Consider the following 18579-nt stretch of genomic DNA (forward strand, 5'->3'; position numbering starts at 1 on the left):
TTCTTGTATGTTCTATTGCAAGAAATTACTAGTTATACATATTTGAGAAATCATTCTCTAAATCTTGTGTTTTAACATATTGGTAATTATGTATAAACATAATATATTAAAGTCACCTATGTTGTTCAGATTAATCTGTGAAAATAATTGGTGATCCCAGATTTTAGATTAAATATAATAAATGTCGGTCAATTACGTGGACATAGAGAGTACATACTCTGTTTTAGGGCCTAGTCCCCCAGGGGGTGTTCCAGGGTGGTGGTAATACTTTTCCTGGATGTTTTATATAATTTTTCATTGCTTATAAACACACTTATTGAATGTATATATTTGAACATAGTAGCCCGTGTTTTAAATTGTTTAAAGGCAACAACCATGAACTTTCCTAGGAAGAGCTCCATGGAGAATTTGGTTGAACCTTGTAATAACTATACAGTGGCGCTGATGGATGTTGGTGTATGTATTGTAATAAAGTGATGTTGAAACAGCATTAACTCTGTATCTGCTGCTGGTGTTATAAGAAAGTGTTTAGTTTTTAAGCAAAAAGGAAGAGTAGATGTTTTTGATGAATTTTGGTGAGGTTTTAGAAATGCTTATGAATGTGATGATGCTAGTTGGTGGGGATGACACACATGTTGTTATTACCAATACCATTGCTAGGGGACTCTTTGCCAACTTATCAAGGCCTTATCTCAGTAAATATTATTAACTTATGGACAGAAAGAGTTAGTCGACCTAATTTTATTTTATTTGTGGAAAATTTTAATTTTATAATCTCATGAGTGATTATATAATTTTCTCAAACTATTTTCATATTTATATTTTGTATTAATTTTAAAATATTATTAGATGTTAATCTAATTTAAAATTTATTATTTAAGATAATTATATTTAAAATTTATTTTGTTTATTTTATTTTAAGTAAAATAAAATTCTGACTTATAAGTAAAATAATTCAATTACTTATATTATTAATAAATATTAATTAATTTATCACTTTTAAGTCATTTATTCTTTTTAAGTAATAAATTAATTATTTGAACAAAATTCGTACTACATAATTTTCATATTACTTATTAGCCGCCTCTTAGTTATAGAATCTTAAATTAATTGTTTTTCAACTTTTATTTCTTATTTTTAAAGAATATTTTAAATAATGTCACAGTTCAAAGTTATTTAAATATCATTTTTAAGAAGAAAAGCTTAATTGAGATCGTTTAGGCATTTGTTTGTTTGAAGTATTTAAAGATTTGTTCATTCTGAACCGATGTTTGGTTAAATTTTTTCTTAAAACTAGAAAACACCTAATAGAAGACAACTTAAAACTTATTATGTTTCTACTTTTGTCATAAAATAAAATCTAATATAAGTCACCTAGTGAATTTTAGTAAAAATAATGTGCAAGTATCTAACTATTTAAGTAACTTTAGATGTTATATAACTCAGGAAAGGGATCTTTACTGATTCTCTAAAATGAGGCTTAATTAACATAAGGCAATATCATAGGTATATACTTATTATGTACTTGAAATTTATATGGACGGAATTTATATATGACCATATAATCAAAGTTTAGTTAATTTATGTGCTATGTATAGAACTTGTTATTTAAATATGTTATTTGCAATACAAATGCACTCTCTCTATATAGGTATTGTGATATCATGGACTTCTTCTCGGACCGTACTTGGATGGCACGACGGAAGTCAAATACTGAGATAGGTGCTACCACTGAATTTCGAGCTGGTTGTCAAGTGTTTTTGGATTTTGCGTATAGTCAACCGAAATATGTGAACAAAAATAATCAGATACGATGTCCATGTTGGAAATGCAAAACTAATAATTATCTAGACAAACACGTGGTAAACTACCATTTACTCGTTAATGGTTTCATGAGAAATTACGAAGAGTGTTGGTGGGCACTTGGGGAGAAAAGAAATGTTGGCTTTACAAGTAATAATTCGGGTAGTAGTAGCACTTATCATATGGATGAAATGGTTCATGATATTGCAGGGCAAAAATTTTGACTGGGAACAAACTAGAGAGCAACCTATGAATTCTGATGCCAAGGCCTTTTCCAAGTTATTAGAAGAGGGTAGAGAGGCCTTGTGGCATGGTTGCACTAAACACACTAAATTATCAGCAGTGGCAACATTACTTAACATCAAGGCTGATCACAATATCAGCCATGAGTGTTTTGAGTCGCTCTTGAAAGCTATTAAGAGTATGTTGCCCGACAATGAAAAATTACCAGATAATTATTACTATTACAAGAAGATGGTGAAGAAGTTGGGTCTTGGATACCAAAAGATTGATGCATGTCTCAACGATTGCATGCTATTTTATAAGAAAAATGAGAAGATTACAAAATACACCATTTGCGGTCATGACCGATATAAACCTAATAAAGAGGGGGTGATTACAAAAAAATCATCTATATCGTTCAAGATTCTATGGTACTTTCCAATAACAGATCGGCTTAAAAGATTGTACATGTCCACAAGAACAGCTGAACATATGAGTTGGCATGCGAAATCTCCGGCTAAAGATGGAGAATTAAATCATCCCGCGGATGGGCAGGCTTGGAAAGATTTTAACAAAACACATCCTCAATTTGCATTGGAACCGAGGAATGTAAGGCTCGGATTGTCCACTGATGGTTTTAACCCTTTTGGCCACTCGGCTGTTCCGTATTCATGCTGGCCTGTGATTGTTACTCCTTATAATCTACCTCCTTGGTTATGTATGAAACAACCATACATGTTTCTCTCTCTTATGATTCCAGGTCCTACAAGTCCAGGAAAGAACTTAGATGTGTACTTGAGGCCTCTCATAGATGAGTTGAAGGTACTGTGGAAAGATGGAGTACAAACTTGGGATGTTTCAACAAAGACAAATTTTAACCTTAGGGCAGCGCTTATGTGGACTATAAGCGACTTTCCGGCCTATGGTATATTATCAGGATGGAGCACACATGGGAAGGTGGCTTGTCCATATTGCATGGAGCATACCAAGTCTTTCACTCTACAAAAAGGTCAAAAACCTTGCTGGTTTGATTGTCATCGTCGGTTTTTGCCAGAAAATCACCCTTTCCGAAGAAACAGAGAAAACTTCAGGAAAGGTAAAGTAGAAAATGATAGGCCTATACCTCGATTGTCAGGAACAGAGATGCGAGCCCGTGTGATGAAACTTCCAGTCATCCCATTTGGTAATAATGATAAGAAAATTAGTGGGTTTGGTGAATCTCTTAATTGGGTTCGGACAAGTATCTTTTGGGAATTACCTTATTGGTCTACAAACAAGAAGATAAATCAGTAACTGATTGACAAAAAGTGGATAGAACACTTAGCTCTTACAGAAGCCTTAACAAATCTGAAAGAACTATGAACAGCTGAGGCGCCTAGCCTTCGAGAAGTCTAGAATGTACTTGAAAAGATTATTGCCCCATTTACGTTGTGTTGGATTGCAGCAATATCACTTTCAGGATACAACAGCACAGAGCAATTCGTCCAAAATTATGTAAAGCTCAACAGTGACCTGACCTCAGTTCGCCCAGAATACATATGCTTAGGGGTGAGCTAAAAAAAGTCAAACCGACCAAACCGGACCGGACCGGACCAAACCGACCAAACCGCTTTTTACGATTTTTTTCGGCGGTTCGACTTGGTCTAGGTTTGGTGTGAATAAAAACCGTTATTTTACAGTTCGACCTCGTTTTCATCTCCAAACTGGACCGTTAAGGTCGAACCGGACCATTTCAATATATATTCCTATATTTATTATAATTATATACCATTTTTATGTGTATATATATATTAATTACTTAAGTTTATTTTATACTTTATATATTTATTTTATAATTAATATCTTCAAATTTGTATTTGCATGTAATATTTGTATTCTAAATTTTAATAAAAAATAAATTTTATAATTATGTATTTAGTTAGGTTTCAAACCGTTATCGACCGGACCGGACCGTTAACTCGCGGTCTGGTCTAGTCTGGTCCGAAATTTCAAACGGTCCGGTCCGGTTTGATATTTTGTAAAACCGTTATATATGGCCCGGTCCGGTTTGATCGTAAAAAACCGACCAAATCAACTGTTGCACACCCCTACCTATGCTAGTCTGTATGTTATGGAGGAGAGATAACAGTTAGGGTTTGACAAGTATGTGATCGCAATATATTTTTTCCCAAATGTTTAGTTCTGTTTATAATACAAAACCAAAATGTAACTGAAGATATTAAATTAATTAAAATAAATATTCTGACTTAAACAACAATTAATTGAATATTATCAGAATCAGAAACGTAACAGTCAGGATAGCCCAGCCCATCAGTATTTACACTTGGCAAATCCTGATACAGGGCGCGTCAGGATTTATCAGCCTCGACAAATCCTGATCCAGTCAGGCGTCAGGATCTGACTGCCTCAGCAAATCCTGATGCAGGCAGGCGTCGGGATCTGTCAGCTTAAGCAAATCCTGATCAGTATTTATTCCAGCAAATCAGAGTTAGAAATTCCTGATCAGCAAATATTAATTTCCCAATTATACAGATTCAATATTTTGATTAAAATAATATAATAAGTCAGTAAATATTTTAATTAAACAAGCAGTAAAATTCATCGCCCAGGTCGCCTCGCGTACGGGAGATGCCGAGACATTCTCCTAAATCGCCCTTCTACCCGAGTCGAGTCGAGTCGTGGCGAAGCGAGACGGCGGCAACGCGCGCGTGTGTGTGTGTGCGCGAGGCACACAATAACATCATGCACTCCTACATGCCTTATGAGTTTGTATACTACTTTTGCATATGATACTATATAAAGTACTACACCCCTCTTTACTTAATCAATGTGTGACAAAACTCATAAACCCATTTCAAGCTACTAACTTCACCTCAATTTCTTTATGGATTACACTAAGAAAATGACTTAGATCCAAACATGAAAGTTTAGATCCTCATTACAAGGAAAAACCTCCAACAATTAGTTTTAGGAAATTACATCAAGAACATGTCTAAAACATGCCTCAAACTTTCCATTTTCTAACATTAATACTCGAGAGAGATTAACAAACTCTAGTTATGTGACCACCTTAGTGGCTTTAGCTTAGAAGTCGATTATTGTGTGAGTATGGTGGACCTAATTGCCCTAGCTTTTTAATTTTTTGTTAAATATCTATTAGTTTAGTGTTAATTTAGTTTTAGTTCTTAGCTAGTAAAATATTATTTACACAATCGTTTTGCTCTTGAAATAATTTATAGTAATTGAGTCAAAATTGATAGAACCTGTCTCCTTATGGATTCGACCTGTACTTTCTAGTATCTGCTAACAACAGAAATCGTGCACTTGCGATATGTAAAAAATGACACATCAGTATGAAGGTTACGATGACCATTACGATGGAAGATTACGACGACCATGGTGGAGGAAGTGCGTGACGATTGCTACGACAACGATACCACGACGGTCGCTATAGTAGAAGACGACGAAGAAGAACAAGTATAAGAATCATACAAGAAAGTAAAAGGAGCCCCCGGAGGACCTCTCCATGCTTAGGGCACACCCTAGGCACGCCCCGTGAAGGAAAAGGGCCCTCCGGGAGCCCTTCGTACCGGAAAACATGTTGAAGTCGTCGTTCTGTAGTCTTGCGAATTATCCTCGTAGGGGAACGTTCGTAAACATCTACTGTATGCTTTGGGAGCCCTGTCTCCGTATTCGGCAAGTTGTCCTCGATAGGAGACTCTGGGGTTATCTCGCATTTTTCACTTCTACGCTTGAGATCACTTGTCCTTAGTCTGGTGGGTTATCCTCATCGGACGGCAAGGATGCGCTTTGGCATTTGCAGTAAGTCATCGTTATACCTGCGGTTACGATCAAATGAAGTAAGGGTAGCGGATGGGGATATCCTTCGGTCGGGGAGTTTACTTGTTCGTGAAGTCCTGAAGTTATAATTGAGTCTTGGGCCTTTGTGACTAGGCTGCATAGTCGGGCGCTCCTAAAACAAATCAATGTTCGAGTTATAATAGGAAGTTGGCTCGAAAACTCCTATTGGAGCACGAAATGAGAAGCCAAGTCCATCTAGGTTTCTTGTTCCCCATGAATTACGTCCGGCTTGATCTTTTATAAAAGGAGGTACGCAGGCACATTGTGAGGGCACGTGTTTGAGAGCTCTTAGAAGGCAAATATAAACACTAGCGATCTCAGTTGTTTCTTAAGTACAAATCAACGCATTCCAGTGATTTCCCTGATCACCGACCACCGCTGTTGATCTTGATTACGGCTGCGAACCTCATGTCTTTGTTAACCCAATTACTCTGTTAACAAGTATAATATTCAAGTTTTTATTTATAAAGTAATTTGATAATTTTAATATAATTAAATATATACATACACCCATACACGAGACCATAAATTATAATTTTATTTTATAATAGTATACTAAAACATTTATATAATATTTAACGGTCCAATTTGGCTTAAACTGTTTCAATATATTAGAAATCACAATCACACTATTATACAGTGAATAGTTCAGTTAATTGAATCATTAATAATGATTTTAGCAGTTTTGATTTTTTATTATTCGGAATGTCGTGGTTCGGTACGAATTCACGATTTTTACAGATTTTTTAACAATCCTAACAACCATTGTATTATTAGTATTAATTTTGCATCAAAGTCTTGCAAGACAAGGTTTACTCATTAATATGACAGATTTTAAATTAGTTATTTGACAAATCTTAGATGGGATTTTAAATTAGTCTACAACATACTATAATACAACTATTTTACAGATTACATTCTTGTATATCTCGTTGACCATAACGAAGTCAGCTACATTGGTTGCTTTCTGGTGTAATTTAAGAATAAAAAATTGCTCATGCTATCTTCCTGCAGGCATTTCACTGGAAAAATACTTATATATTACTCCGATGCAAACACTTCGAGAATGCTAAAGTTTAAAAACAAGTATAAAAAATTGTTAATAAATAACGTACAATATAAAAAAAATTAATTAATATTATTAATATAAATATAATAAGATATATTTTATTAAAATAATAAAAATATAAGTGAAACTGCACATTATATTTTCCTATTTCTAAAACCCCACCCTCACGTTCTAAATCTTTTTGAATCATCATCGTGCAGTTTGTCATGTAAACAAAATACACACGATAATGCGAGTATAGTACAACTGTACAATATTTTTTTTTTCTTTTGCCAAACAACTGTACAATATTAGTTTGTTAGCCAAAAGTATATTAATTCAAATAAGATTATTTAAAAATAGTCAATTGAATGCATTAATCTAATATTATCAAACTTAAAAGTTAACTTACACTCGAACAGGACTATTTTAAAATAGTCACATGAATGCATAAATAATAGAGTAAATTATTAAAAATATTATTTTTTTTCTTCTAAATTTGTTTGCAATTTTACAATCTTAAAAAAAGTTGTAAAAATACTGTTTATAACCAAAAATAATCACATATACAACTTCTCTAAAAAAGTAGTCTGGATTTTTTTGTTAAAATTGAAGTTGCATCGGGTTGTATTTGAGTATTTGAGACTACATCTGGTTGCAATGATTTACAAAATCGTATTTTTACAAAAAAAATTTGTAAATTGTATTTTTACAAATTAAAAAAATCCTATTTTTGTAAAAATAATAATTAAAAAAATGCATTTTTGAAAAACTTCTAAATAATATTATTTCATCGACTTAAAAATTTGAATGAATTATGTCTCGACCATCTAAGCATGACCCGAAATGTATGTTGATTATTAAAACAATGAACGTTCAGGCTCCGTTTGTTTGCAAAAAATATTTTTCAAATTTTTTGGCGTTTGTTTGGACTCAGGAAAATATTTTCAATAAATTATTCTTTATGCTTTTGTTTGGTTTTCTAGAAAATGTTTTACATATTTTCCTGTGTTTATTTCGCGTTTTGAAAAGTAAAATATTTTAATAGTGCCAGAAGTCTCAAATCGTGTACCAAAATTTTGTCCCAACAATTGATGTAGCGACTTGACAATTTGCAAAAAAACGCTATTAATGTAATTTATGTGAATGAAAGGGGTCATTATTATTAATTGGTTTTAAGCCAATGATTGCATGACACTGATTTTCGATATCCAATTTAGGTATCAATTTGGAACCTTTTTTAATATTCAAAATATTTTTAAAAGGGAACAGAAATTCTAATAAAAATAAATGATATTCATGAAAACTACTTTCCTTTTTTTTAATTGGATATATTCTTCAAAAATTAACATATTCTCGCTATTTTTCATCACTTTATCATAACAGACAAAATACGAATTTTTCATTACGATAATAAAATTCTATTAAAATAATTTTTTATATGAAAAATATTCCTGAAATTTTTTTTGGAAAAAGTTCCCAATAAATTTTTTGGAAGACAATTTTTTTTTCCAGAAAAACTTTTCAAAAATTTTTCCGAGGAAACATTTACAAATTTGTAAATGGCACACTAATGAAGAATCTTAAACTAGAGGTTAATTACATTCATAAGTGTGTCCGTTACGAATAATTTACAAATATAAATGTTCACACGGCTACAAAATATACTTAAAATTGACAAATTTAAAAAAATATTTTAAATTAAAATATTTATAAATTAATAAAAGAATAATAAAAATATTAAATTTTTAAATAACGGTAATGCCCAAAATACAGTACTTTCCAGTTTTACCCAATATGCATTCAGGACATTCATATTCCATTTTTTTTAAAAGATAAAGATTAAGCATCATGTCTCTACGTATTGTTTTAAAAAAATTAAAAAAATACTCATTTTAAAAATACGTATTCACTAAAAGATAAAAATGAATAAGCATTCATATTGCTATAATGCGTATGTTTTATTATTTTTTAAAAAAATGAATACGCATATCTAAAATGTGTGTTTAGGTGACAATTTAAGTGAACACTCCCGCTTATTAATATTTTGGACATTTATACTTAAATGGATATTTTTATTCCCCCGCAAAAATACCCATATCCGATAGTGAATAACTTTGCGCAAGCACCAATTAAGCAAGCGCTACGCCCCTTTATGGCTTACATTAGATTAGCACTCGAAATATCGTAATAGAACAAGTTGCCTTAAGGCTGCAACTGCTTGAATGAAAAAGCCTTATGCCCATCCCATTAGTTTGTGAGATTATCCGTTTTTTTAGGCCTGAGCATAAATTATTCAAACCGACCGAAACCGTCCAATTCAAATTGACCAAATCGAATTTTACTTTTTATTAACGGTTTGGTTCGGTTACGGATTGGCATTTTAAAAACCGAATTTTTTCGGTTTGGTTTCGGTTTTTACCTCCAAACCAATCAATATAACCGAACCGAACCGAATATTTAAATATATTAATAAAGTGCAATTAATAATAAAATTATTATGTATAACATATGTGTAAACTAAAACATATAAAAGACCTAATCATAATATATTTTATTCTAAGATATAAATATTCATGTATGTGTTATATTTTCTCTATTTTTATTTTTATTCAATAAAAGCATAAGAATTGGTCGCATTTTTTTTGTACGTCTTCTTGTCTTTTTTTATTTTTCAAAGTCATTATTTATATATATATATATATATATATATTCTTTTTTAATATAATTATAATAGAAAATATAATTCTATAATATGGTACAAAATTTCGATTCTTATTTACAATTTCAAGTTTAATTTAATTTCTAACTTTGTTTTATAGGAAAAACGGTTTAAACCGAAACCAAACCGAACCGAACCGAACCGTTTTAAACGGATTGATTTGGTTTTGTTTTTTCACATAACATTTTTGTTTCGGATTGGATTTTAGAAAAACCGCTAATTTCAGTTTGGTTCGGTTTGGACCCTCCAAACCGCCCAAAACGATCGATACTCACTCCTAGTTTTTTGAATGGTTTATCAATCATACTCTCGATTCTATATTGCTTTTTATTCTCCATTCCTTCTAACCAGGAGATCTCACCCCTTTCTTCTATTCAGGCTATTAACACACAATTTCATGGTGTATGTTAGTTGTGACTTGTGAGGCAAGAATTATAACCCTGTACCAAGAAAAGGAAGAAATTATGTGAAGTAAATGTGTGCGCGCGCGTGTATATTACGTGTGTGCTTATGCATAATTTATCCGATATTTTTCAGCTTGCTCCTTCCAAATAGCATATGCATCGGTTACGGATGCCCACAAGGCCTACCGGGTCGGGTTTAACCAGGTCTTAAAAAAATCGGACTTTAATCGGACCGGATTTTTAGGCTTTGACTTTGACCGGGTTGGGCCAGACTTTCCGAAAATGTCAGAGGCCGTTTGAACTCTCGAGGCGGACCTAACCGGGCTTTTTTCCGGCCAAATCAGATCGGACCGGACTTTTTCTAATTTAAATCAGATTGATTTTATTAGAGATTCTGAAAACTACATATGTTATTAATTAGATTATCGTAAAAATATATTAGTTTACAAATAATATTTTATGAAAACATTATTTCGTTGAAAATATTTAAGTTCGGCAAAAAATAAACATGTTTATTGAATAATATGTTTTATCATTATTATCCAAATATATATAGTATACTTAATATATCTTCTTTCATTATTTATGTAATAAATTATATAAATAATATTATTAATCACAACTATGTAAATATATATATATATAAGTTTAAAATATTATTTATATTTATAATAAATGTGAATTCATAAAAGAAACTATATTAGAATAATCAGATTTTAATCGGGCCGGGTCGGGCCAAATCCCGGGCTTTTAACCGGGTCGGACCGGGATTTGTCTAAAAATATAGGGCATATTGAGGCCCTAATCCCAGCACGTTCAAACAGGATTTTAATCGGACCGGGTCGGACCGAATCCCGGGCTTTTAACCGGATCGGGCCGGATTTTACCTAAGAATATAGGTCCCGTTTGGGTCCCTAAGCACGGGCCAAGACCAGGTCGGGTTTTGACCGGGCCGGACTTTGACCAAGTCGGGTTTGACCGGTTTTTAACATAATCGAGTCGGGCCAGATTTTTGGGACCGGATTTTTTGTGCATATCTGGCACATGTCCTTCTTTTTAATTAATTCAGCAGCTATATTTTTTTATTTTATTTTTTTGTTAAGTATGTATATATAAAAGAAACGAAAATTATAATGAATATACCCATGCTCTATGACAAGTCATAGGGGGCTATCTATCACCAATCTACAAGCAGATTGGAGATAGAATGCAATCAAAAAATCAAGTCAGGCCTACTACAAACTATCTTAGTAAACCATAGAGATCCAGTTAATCTAGTTTTAAAATCAACTGTAATCCCATCAAAAAGCTGTTGTAGTCCAAAGCATCTTTTATCATGAGTTCGAGCATTTCGTTCCCTCTAGATATGATAACAAAAGATCTGTAAGCAGTATAAAGAGAGAGCTCGCAAAGGCCTATCTGAAATCTGAAGTGGCAATTCCAAACAGTGAAGCCAAGAGTTACAAAAAATATGCACCTTCAAAACGTGAGAGATCTTCCCGAGCACACAAGCACTATAAGAACAATGCCTAAGAATATGATTATCTGTTTTAGTACCTCCAATGCACAAGTAACACAGTTGAGTGCTAGTAATGCCAAAGCGAGCTAGACGAGTAAGAGTAGGGAGACGCCTGTGACAAGGCACCATTGATGATGCGCATAGCGATAAATCACAAGTTTGTTCCAAACTGCAGGAGCCTAAGGGACCTCATGCTCCCTGTTCCTAACAGAGTTCCAGATATCAGCAGCTATATTAATGGACAGAAGCAAAAATGATATGCATCGGTTATTTTTTTATGCCATCAATTTTCAATGCTCCATTGATTCATTAACAAGAATATTAATACAACAAGACTCTGAATGGGCGGCAAATGACTGGACCCACGTACTTTTCACTCTGCACACACATACTCTGCATTATGAAATTAATAATAGCCATATATTTATTTATAATTATAGATTTTTTTTTGTTCATATGTTTAAAAATCATATATTAAAATATCATATATTGTATTATATTATTAAAAAACTAGCGATCTTTATGTAAATTTACATATCATATATTTAAAAATATCACGATTAACTATCATCAAGAATATTATTTTGAGGTCACTAAATAATTAACTTAAGTTAAATTTATGATTTTATACTATATTTTTGAAAAAGATAACGAGCATTATATAATTATTTTATTTAATAAATAGTAATCAATAAATTGATGTAGTTTCATGTGTGTATAAAAACCAAAAAAAAAATTGATTTACAATGAATAATAATCAACTCCATTAATTTAAGGGCATTTTTAAAAAATACCAAGTTTAAAAATATTTTTATTCATAAATTCATGAATTAACACCCCTCATAAGTGCATATGCGCTAATAGTTATTTTTGTTATTTCTGTTTAAAAAAATGATAAAATAGGCGGCTACAAATTGAAGCTACGCATGCCATGCGTGTTCGATCATAGTAACAAATCAGAGGGGCCTGTCTGGCAATTCAAACAGAAGTGAATAAAAGTAACTTCCTTTAAAAAAAATCATATTTACGTATTATTATTTTTTTTGCCATGTTATTTAAATATTTTTAAATTATAAGTATTCATCATATAAATTTAAGAACAAATATTAGTTTCAAAATTGAGAATAAGTGATTAATTTTCAGGAAAGTTTTATATACAGACCTTTTCTAAAAATAAGTAACTTACCTGGTAAAAAAAAGTAACTTAATTTCAGATTTAAAAGTAGTCAAACCGGTATCTAGGGATATGCATCTACCCGCCCCGTAATTTCGGTGATCGGGACGGGCTCGGGGATTAGTGTTACCCCATCTCAATTCCCGATTGTATATATATATAAATAATAAATTATTTATGCATACTATACTAAATTATTAAAATTAAATAGTTTTTATATTATAATTAGATTTTAATATAATCTGTAATTTATTGATCAATTTTTACTAGGATTTACAAGCTGAAGGGGTTCCAATTTTTACTGCATTTGTCGTGCATTATATTTGCAAGACACAAGCATCTACTACAAATTTGTAGTGCATTATGCTTGCATGACACAAAGTTTATACTTTAGACAGAAACTTCAACTTTTTGTTGCATCTCAATATCTCATGGTAAAACAAACTCTTAAATGTTCTTCAATTCAAGATTAGACCAAAATGTTTCACATTAGACATCTTCAGATTTTGAACCAAAATGCATTTAAGTTCAAGGTCTCGGTATTTTTTGTATTGTTTCTTAAATCTCCACAAAAAAACGCTCAAGGCACCGCTCCAATGTGAGCCTGTGAGGTACGGGATAATAATAGATGATAATAATACATAATGTACATCTAACTAGAACCTGTACAGATTACAACTTTGGTGACCTTTGTCGACCTCCAGCACAAAATGGCTCACTGCAAAGAGGGCAAAAGAGGCTTTAAAACTTCCAACTTTAAGGGGGAGAAACTGTTTGCTCAGGACAGAAATAAAGCATCTAAAATTGCAGTTAAGTCAGCCCAGAAAAATTTTAGCAACATCTATAAGTGACTTCCCCTGTAGTGCTTCCGAAATTCGAAGCGCCATTGTTGCTTTGTAAGTACACTTATCTGCAACCTCCATCAGCCACTGGGCTCTTTTGCGCTTCCGAACAGCTAAATTTTCTGATCTGTAAGCTGCAGCGTCGGCTTCTTGGACCTTTAGAATGTTTTTCTGTTCATCCACATTATCTCGTTCGACTGCCATGCCTGGAGTACATACCAGGATTTCATTTAGGAAAACTATACGAGGGAAAGAAATTTACAAATGCTTAAAGTTAAAAGAGTGCAAACAGAAGTCACAAGTGACAACAGCAAGAAACCAAGTTTGACAATGGCAATCAGTGAATTTTTTTTAATAATAAAATAATAAATTCTAGCTTAAAACTATTTTTCATATTAATTTCTGGCCAAATGTATTACCCTGCACAGCATATATATAAAACAAACCATAAAGATCAATCAATTTAACATTTTTTGGTACGCTACATTGCTAGGGTACCAATGGTCAGCTTCGTTTCACTTATAGAATATTAGAATATTACTATTTCTAGTTTCTCTTTGACATTTATTAGTAAAAATGCTAGTTACTCCTTGATAAGAATGTCTGATTACTAATTACTATACATTCTGCAAACAATACAAGGATGCCTTACTGCTACACTACTATTTTACTATCATCAGCAATTAATCTCAATTAATGCTTGGTACAAGAATACATACCTTCAAGCAAAGTTCGTTGCTTGCCCCTTCCATTTTTGCTAGGTTGTCGATTAAATGATCTTTTCTTGCGAAGAACGGCCTTTGTTAAAGCTTGGGTTCTTCTTGGTTGATAATACTGCCGCAAAAAAATCATTTATCTAAATCAGATGACTACATAAACATTGATAAAGAATCGTTACGTAATTAATACCATTGTTTACATACCAAATTACTATTAAATTTAAGAGATAACGAATTAAACTAAAAGACATAGGACAAGACTTTTTAAGCATATATTTTTCCCACAAGTTAAACATCGAACAGAACCATAGGGTCAAGAAATGTCAACCTTCAGTGCCATTCACTTTTGTATGCAAGTGCGTGATAAAAGAACTATGAAGTACGAAGAACAGAGCACTACATACATTGCATAGAAGCATTCAAACTTTTTAGTTTTACACAGATGTAAAAACACTCAAGTATGGTCCGTCATCATGCAACTTTTACATTCCTTAAATAGTGTAGCACAAGAGTTTGGCATTTACAACACAAAAGTACACAAGACACAATATCCAGGTATGAGTGCAACAGTGTAACGGGACTATTATTGAGCTTTGCTATGTAGTTAATAGTAGCCCAGAGCAACAAATATCCCACAAATTAAATCGACATGACCAATCCAAAGCAACCAATGAAATTGAGTAAAAATCTGCTGAAGCATGAATCATACATTTTCTTGCACCAAAAACAAACTGAAATTAAAAAAAAATGAGAGCTAGGCATGTTGTACTTCAAAAGTTCACAGGTTAAACATATCACTGACAATTTACCAAGGAACACGAGCTTCACAAGCTTAGATATACTTAACTATAAAAGTGCCTAGAAGCTGAACATAATCATAAACTGCTATGCAACAGGTATCTAGATTTCTAATAACAAACATAGCTCTGTTGCACAAGTAATGACCACAATATACAACATCAACAGTAAAAGAGGGAAAAAATTAGAAACTATACAAGGGATGGAATCTTAAAAAAGAATGAAAAAGTAAGAATCAACCAGTGCATATCAAATATACGACTTCAGCATATTCTGAATCAAAGATAATAATACCTGGAAAATCTTGACCAGGGCTGAATGCTTCTGTTTTCGTTTTTTTATCCAGTAACTATGCATGGCTTCTAGAACCTCCCTTCTTTCCAGAGATATACAAAGATCAACAGCAGCTTTTACATCAAGATAATCATCTTGAGCGCAGAATAAGCTTTTCTCGAAAGAGCTAATAATCAATTCAAAAACATCAGCAGAGATTGGTTCATCACACACATTTTCGACATTGAACTTGTTCAACCATGATTCATCCTCAGAATCCATGTCATAACTTGCACTTCCTCTCCCAAGTGCTCTAGTCAGTTCATCATCTTCACACCTGATGTAAGACTCTGGTCTACTGAAAGGGACATAATTGCTGTCAACATAGCTAGATACTTCAACTACACAAGGAACAGGAATGCTGCTCACTGTAGGACCCTGAACATTTCGATCAAAACATTCTGCATAGAGTCTTTTAAAAATTAGCCAGTCTCGCCTATTTAAAAACTCTAGCTTCCAACAATTGTCAGTAGTCCATACTGTAGCTCGAGTTATTCTATTGAAACTACACGGTCGCATAACCTTTTCTGCAATAAAATCGTATTCCCTTGTACCATTTGTCTTAATCCTAACAACCCACTGGTTTGAAGCAGAACGATCCAAAGAAATTGTAGCTCCTTGTTCCCTATAGCATTTATCTGCTTCAATAACCAATATATTTGCAGAACAGCTAGTAGCATCAAGATCTTCCATGGTTGCCACCTCCAAAGATTTAAACTGATCAAAGGTTCTTGATGAAATCTCCTGAACAGGGCTAATGATTTCCTGGTTAGATTTCAAAGGAAAGAATGGTAGTCCATTATTCTTGAAGGACGTCGCATTATGTGGATGGCCATTTCTCACAACGAACGATGAAAGATTTCTACCTCTCCTCAATCTAAGAGAACTCCTCCTTTTCTGGATGCTACGAGAGTTAACACTTCTTAGTTGGTAGGTTCTAGCACCTGATTTAGGAGTAGCAGCACCCCACAATACTGCTCTCCTCTTTCCAGAAGTACAACAAACTGGAACACCAGTTTCGCCTCCAATGTTATCTAACTCACAAGTCGTATCAGATGGAATTTCTTCATCGTCAGTCAAAATATCAGAGTTCACCACTACACCATTAGCTATGCGTAAGGTAGCAGATCTAAGAAGTAAACTTGTATGCAGAAACATAAAAACAGATGGAAGTGCAGAGTAATTCAAAGCAAACATTGGTACAGAACACCTGGAACCCATTATCCTGCAGACTCCAGAGTTTGTATTCAAAGTAGAATCCTGAATAATGTAAGGAGTAGGAAAAAAAATTACTCTTCCATACTCAAGTAATATGCTTCCAAGTATAAGTATGATTTAAAAAAATATAAACTAGGAGACTGACTTATATCGAAGTATTCCATAATTTTTAACCACCACTAGTTTGATAACCATCAGAATTCCATACATTAAAATTTTTAAACTTATAAACTTGTACCTGCAGGAAATGAATACCATGCAAATCATAAACACTACAGATGGGCTCAGACAGCAGAAATGCAGAAAGCTGCTGCAATGTGACGTTGACCCTGCTCATATAACTTAAGATGGAATTAAGGAAAACAGCAAAAATGTTGACACCGGTGCAAGTAACTTGCACTTGGCAAATAGCTTCACTTCCTCTACGCCTCCTCACACGCTGCCTAGAAAACTGTTTCCCGTACCTTTTACCATAGTCATCCTTCCCATCCAATCCCTTCCTTTTCCTCTGATAAACAGCACCCCACCTCTTCTTCTCATCCTTGAGTTCCACTTTCTTTTCATCAACATCCATTTCTTTTGTTTCGTTATCCACCACAAGACTTTCATTTTCTCTCCCATTCTTTTCCTTTCGCAATTTCTTACTCTCCACAGAATCAGTCTTCGAAATGTGTATCAAATCATCGTCCACATTACCTACCGACCTGGTCTGGTGTTGCTGCTTCCAAACCTCACCTGGTTCAGCTGTACTCAACCGTCTCCCTGACCGTAAAACTCTCGCCCCAAAAACCCGTGTACTTCTTCTCATTCCTACAGCAGGCATCTGGTTGTAATGCTTTTGAGGCTAAACCTCCACAAACTCAATTCCACCTGCCCGAAACCCGAATATCCCCTCTTTCGAAATAAAAAAAAAAACAACCCTGAGTCAAAAATCCAAAACTTTATTCATCACTTGACACAAAACAGAAAATCAAGAAAATTCTATTCACCGAGTCAACTCGGTAAGACAACACCAAAACATAAACTCACTTTACCTACCTTACTCTCAATTTCTTGTACTCCTAAACTCCTCAATCAAAAAATTTCTAATTTACTGAGTCAACTCGGTCCGACTCGTTAGTACAGTTCAGAATCTCACAAATCAAATACATCTATCTCCGATTCACACAAAATTAATCAATTAAAATGAAAAAAATCTCATCTTTACATCCATACACATAAATATGTATATACGCACAAATATTTATATATCTACCTACCTTTATCGATCAAAATCACACAAAGTGAGAGTAAAGATTTCAAGTTCTACGGCTTAATTCCATCTCCGATCGATCTATGTATATTTGTATGTATAGGTGTATGTATCTGTGTATGTATATGTCGGCGATTGTGAAGAGAGAGAGGGAGAGAGCTGCGGAGGAGGCTAGGGTTTAATGATAGTGACGATGAGATTATATTTGTTTATTTAAATTAAATATTTTTTGATTAAAAAAATCAGAGCGGTGAGAAAGTAACGGATGAATGACGAGGTTTTAGCCGTTGCTTTGGATAAATAGACGGTTGAGATTACGCGACTGACATCGATAGACAAGAAGACCAGAAGTCCCGCTTTAAATGACTAGTCTAGAGATGTAAAAGGCGCGGGGATTGCTTTTTAAGTGAAGTTACACACTCGTCCTCTGTATTCGCCACAAATTGGCTTCTTTTTTATCATAATATAATACGGTTGAACCTCGATTAAATAATAATCGTTAAACTAATAATTTCGTTAAAATAATATTTTTTCTCAATCCCAATATAATGGACACGGTATATTTTTACTCCCGATAACGTAATAAACTCGCTAAAATAATATTTTTTCTCGCTCTCAACCCTATTATTTTAAAGAAGTTATACTATTGTGGGATTGCAAATGA

The 18579-nt window shown here is 33.3% G+C and overlaps 2 protein-coding genes across 3 annotated transcripts; one reads left to right on the forward strand and one right to left on the reverse strand.

Annotated features, from left to right (window-relative positions):
• The first annotated feature begins 1989 nt into the window (after window positions 1-1989).
• Window positions 1990-3318, forward strand: LOC141685545 (uncharacterized). Its single transcript, XM_074490639.1, has one exon. The coding sequence runs from the start codon at window positions 1990-1992 to the stop codon at window positions 3316-3318; it is 1329 nt and encodes a 442-aa protein (XP_074346740.1).
• A 9937-nt stretch (window positions 3319-13255) lies between these two features.
• LOC141683322 (uncharacterized) lies at window positions 13256-18114 on the reverse strand. Of its 2 annotated transcripts, none has more exons than XM_074488018.1 (5): window positions 17923-18114; window positions 16902-17557; window positions 15407-16705; window positions 14315-14429; window positions 13256-13801 (listed from the first exon to the last, which is right to left on the reverse strand). In XM_074488018.1, exons 2-5 carry the CDS (start codon window positions 17484-17486, stop codon window positions 13569-13571), a joined length of 2232 nt encoding a protein of 743 aa, XP_074344119.1. In that variant the 5' UTR covers window positions 17487-17557; window positions 17923-18114; the 3' UTR covers window positions 13256-13568. The 2 variants fall into 2 exon arrangements, with proteins under 2 accessions (XP_074344119.1, XP_074344118.1); XM_074488017.1 differs by having other exon boundaries at window positions 16902-17583.
• Between the last annotated feature and the right edge of the window lie 465 nt (window positions 18115-18579).

Source organism: Apium graveolens, chromosome 9 (genome assembly GCF_009905375.1).
Source record: "Apium graveolens cultivar Ventura chromosome 9, ASM990537v1, whole genome shotgun sequence".
NCBI lineage: Eukaryota > Viridiplantae > Streptophyta > Magnoliopsida > Apiales > Apiaceae > Apium > Apium graveolens.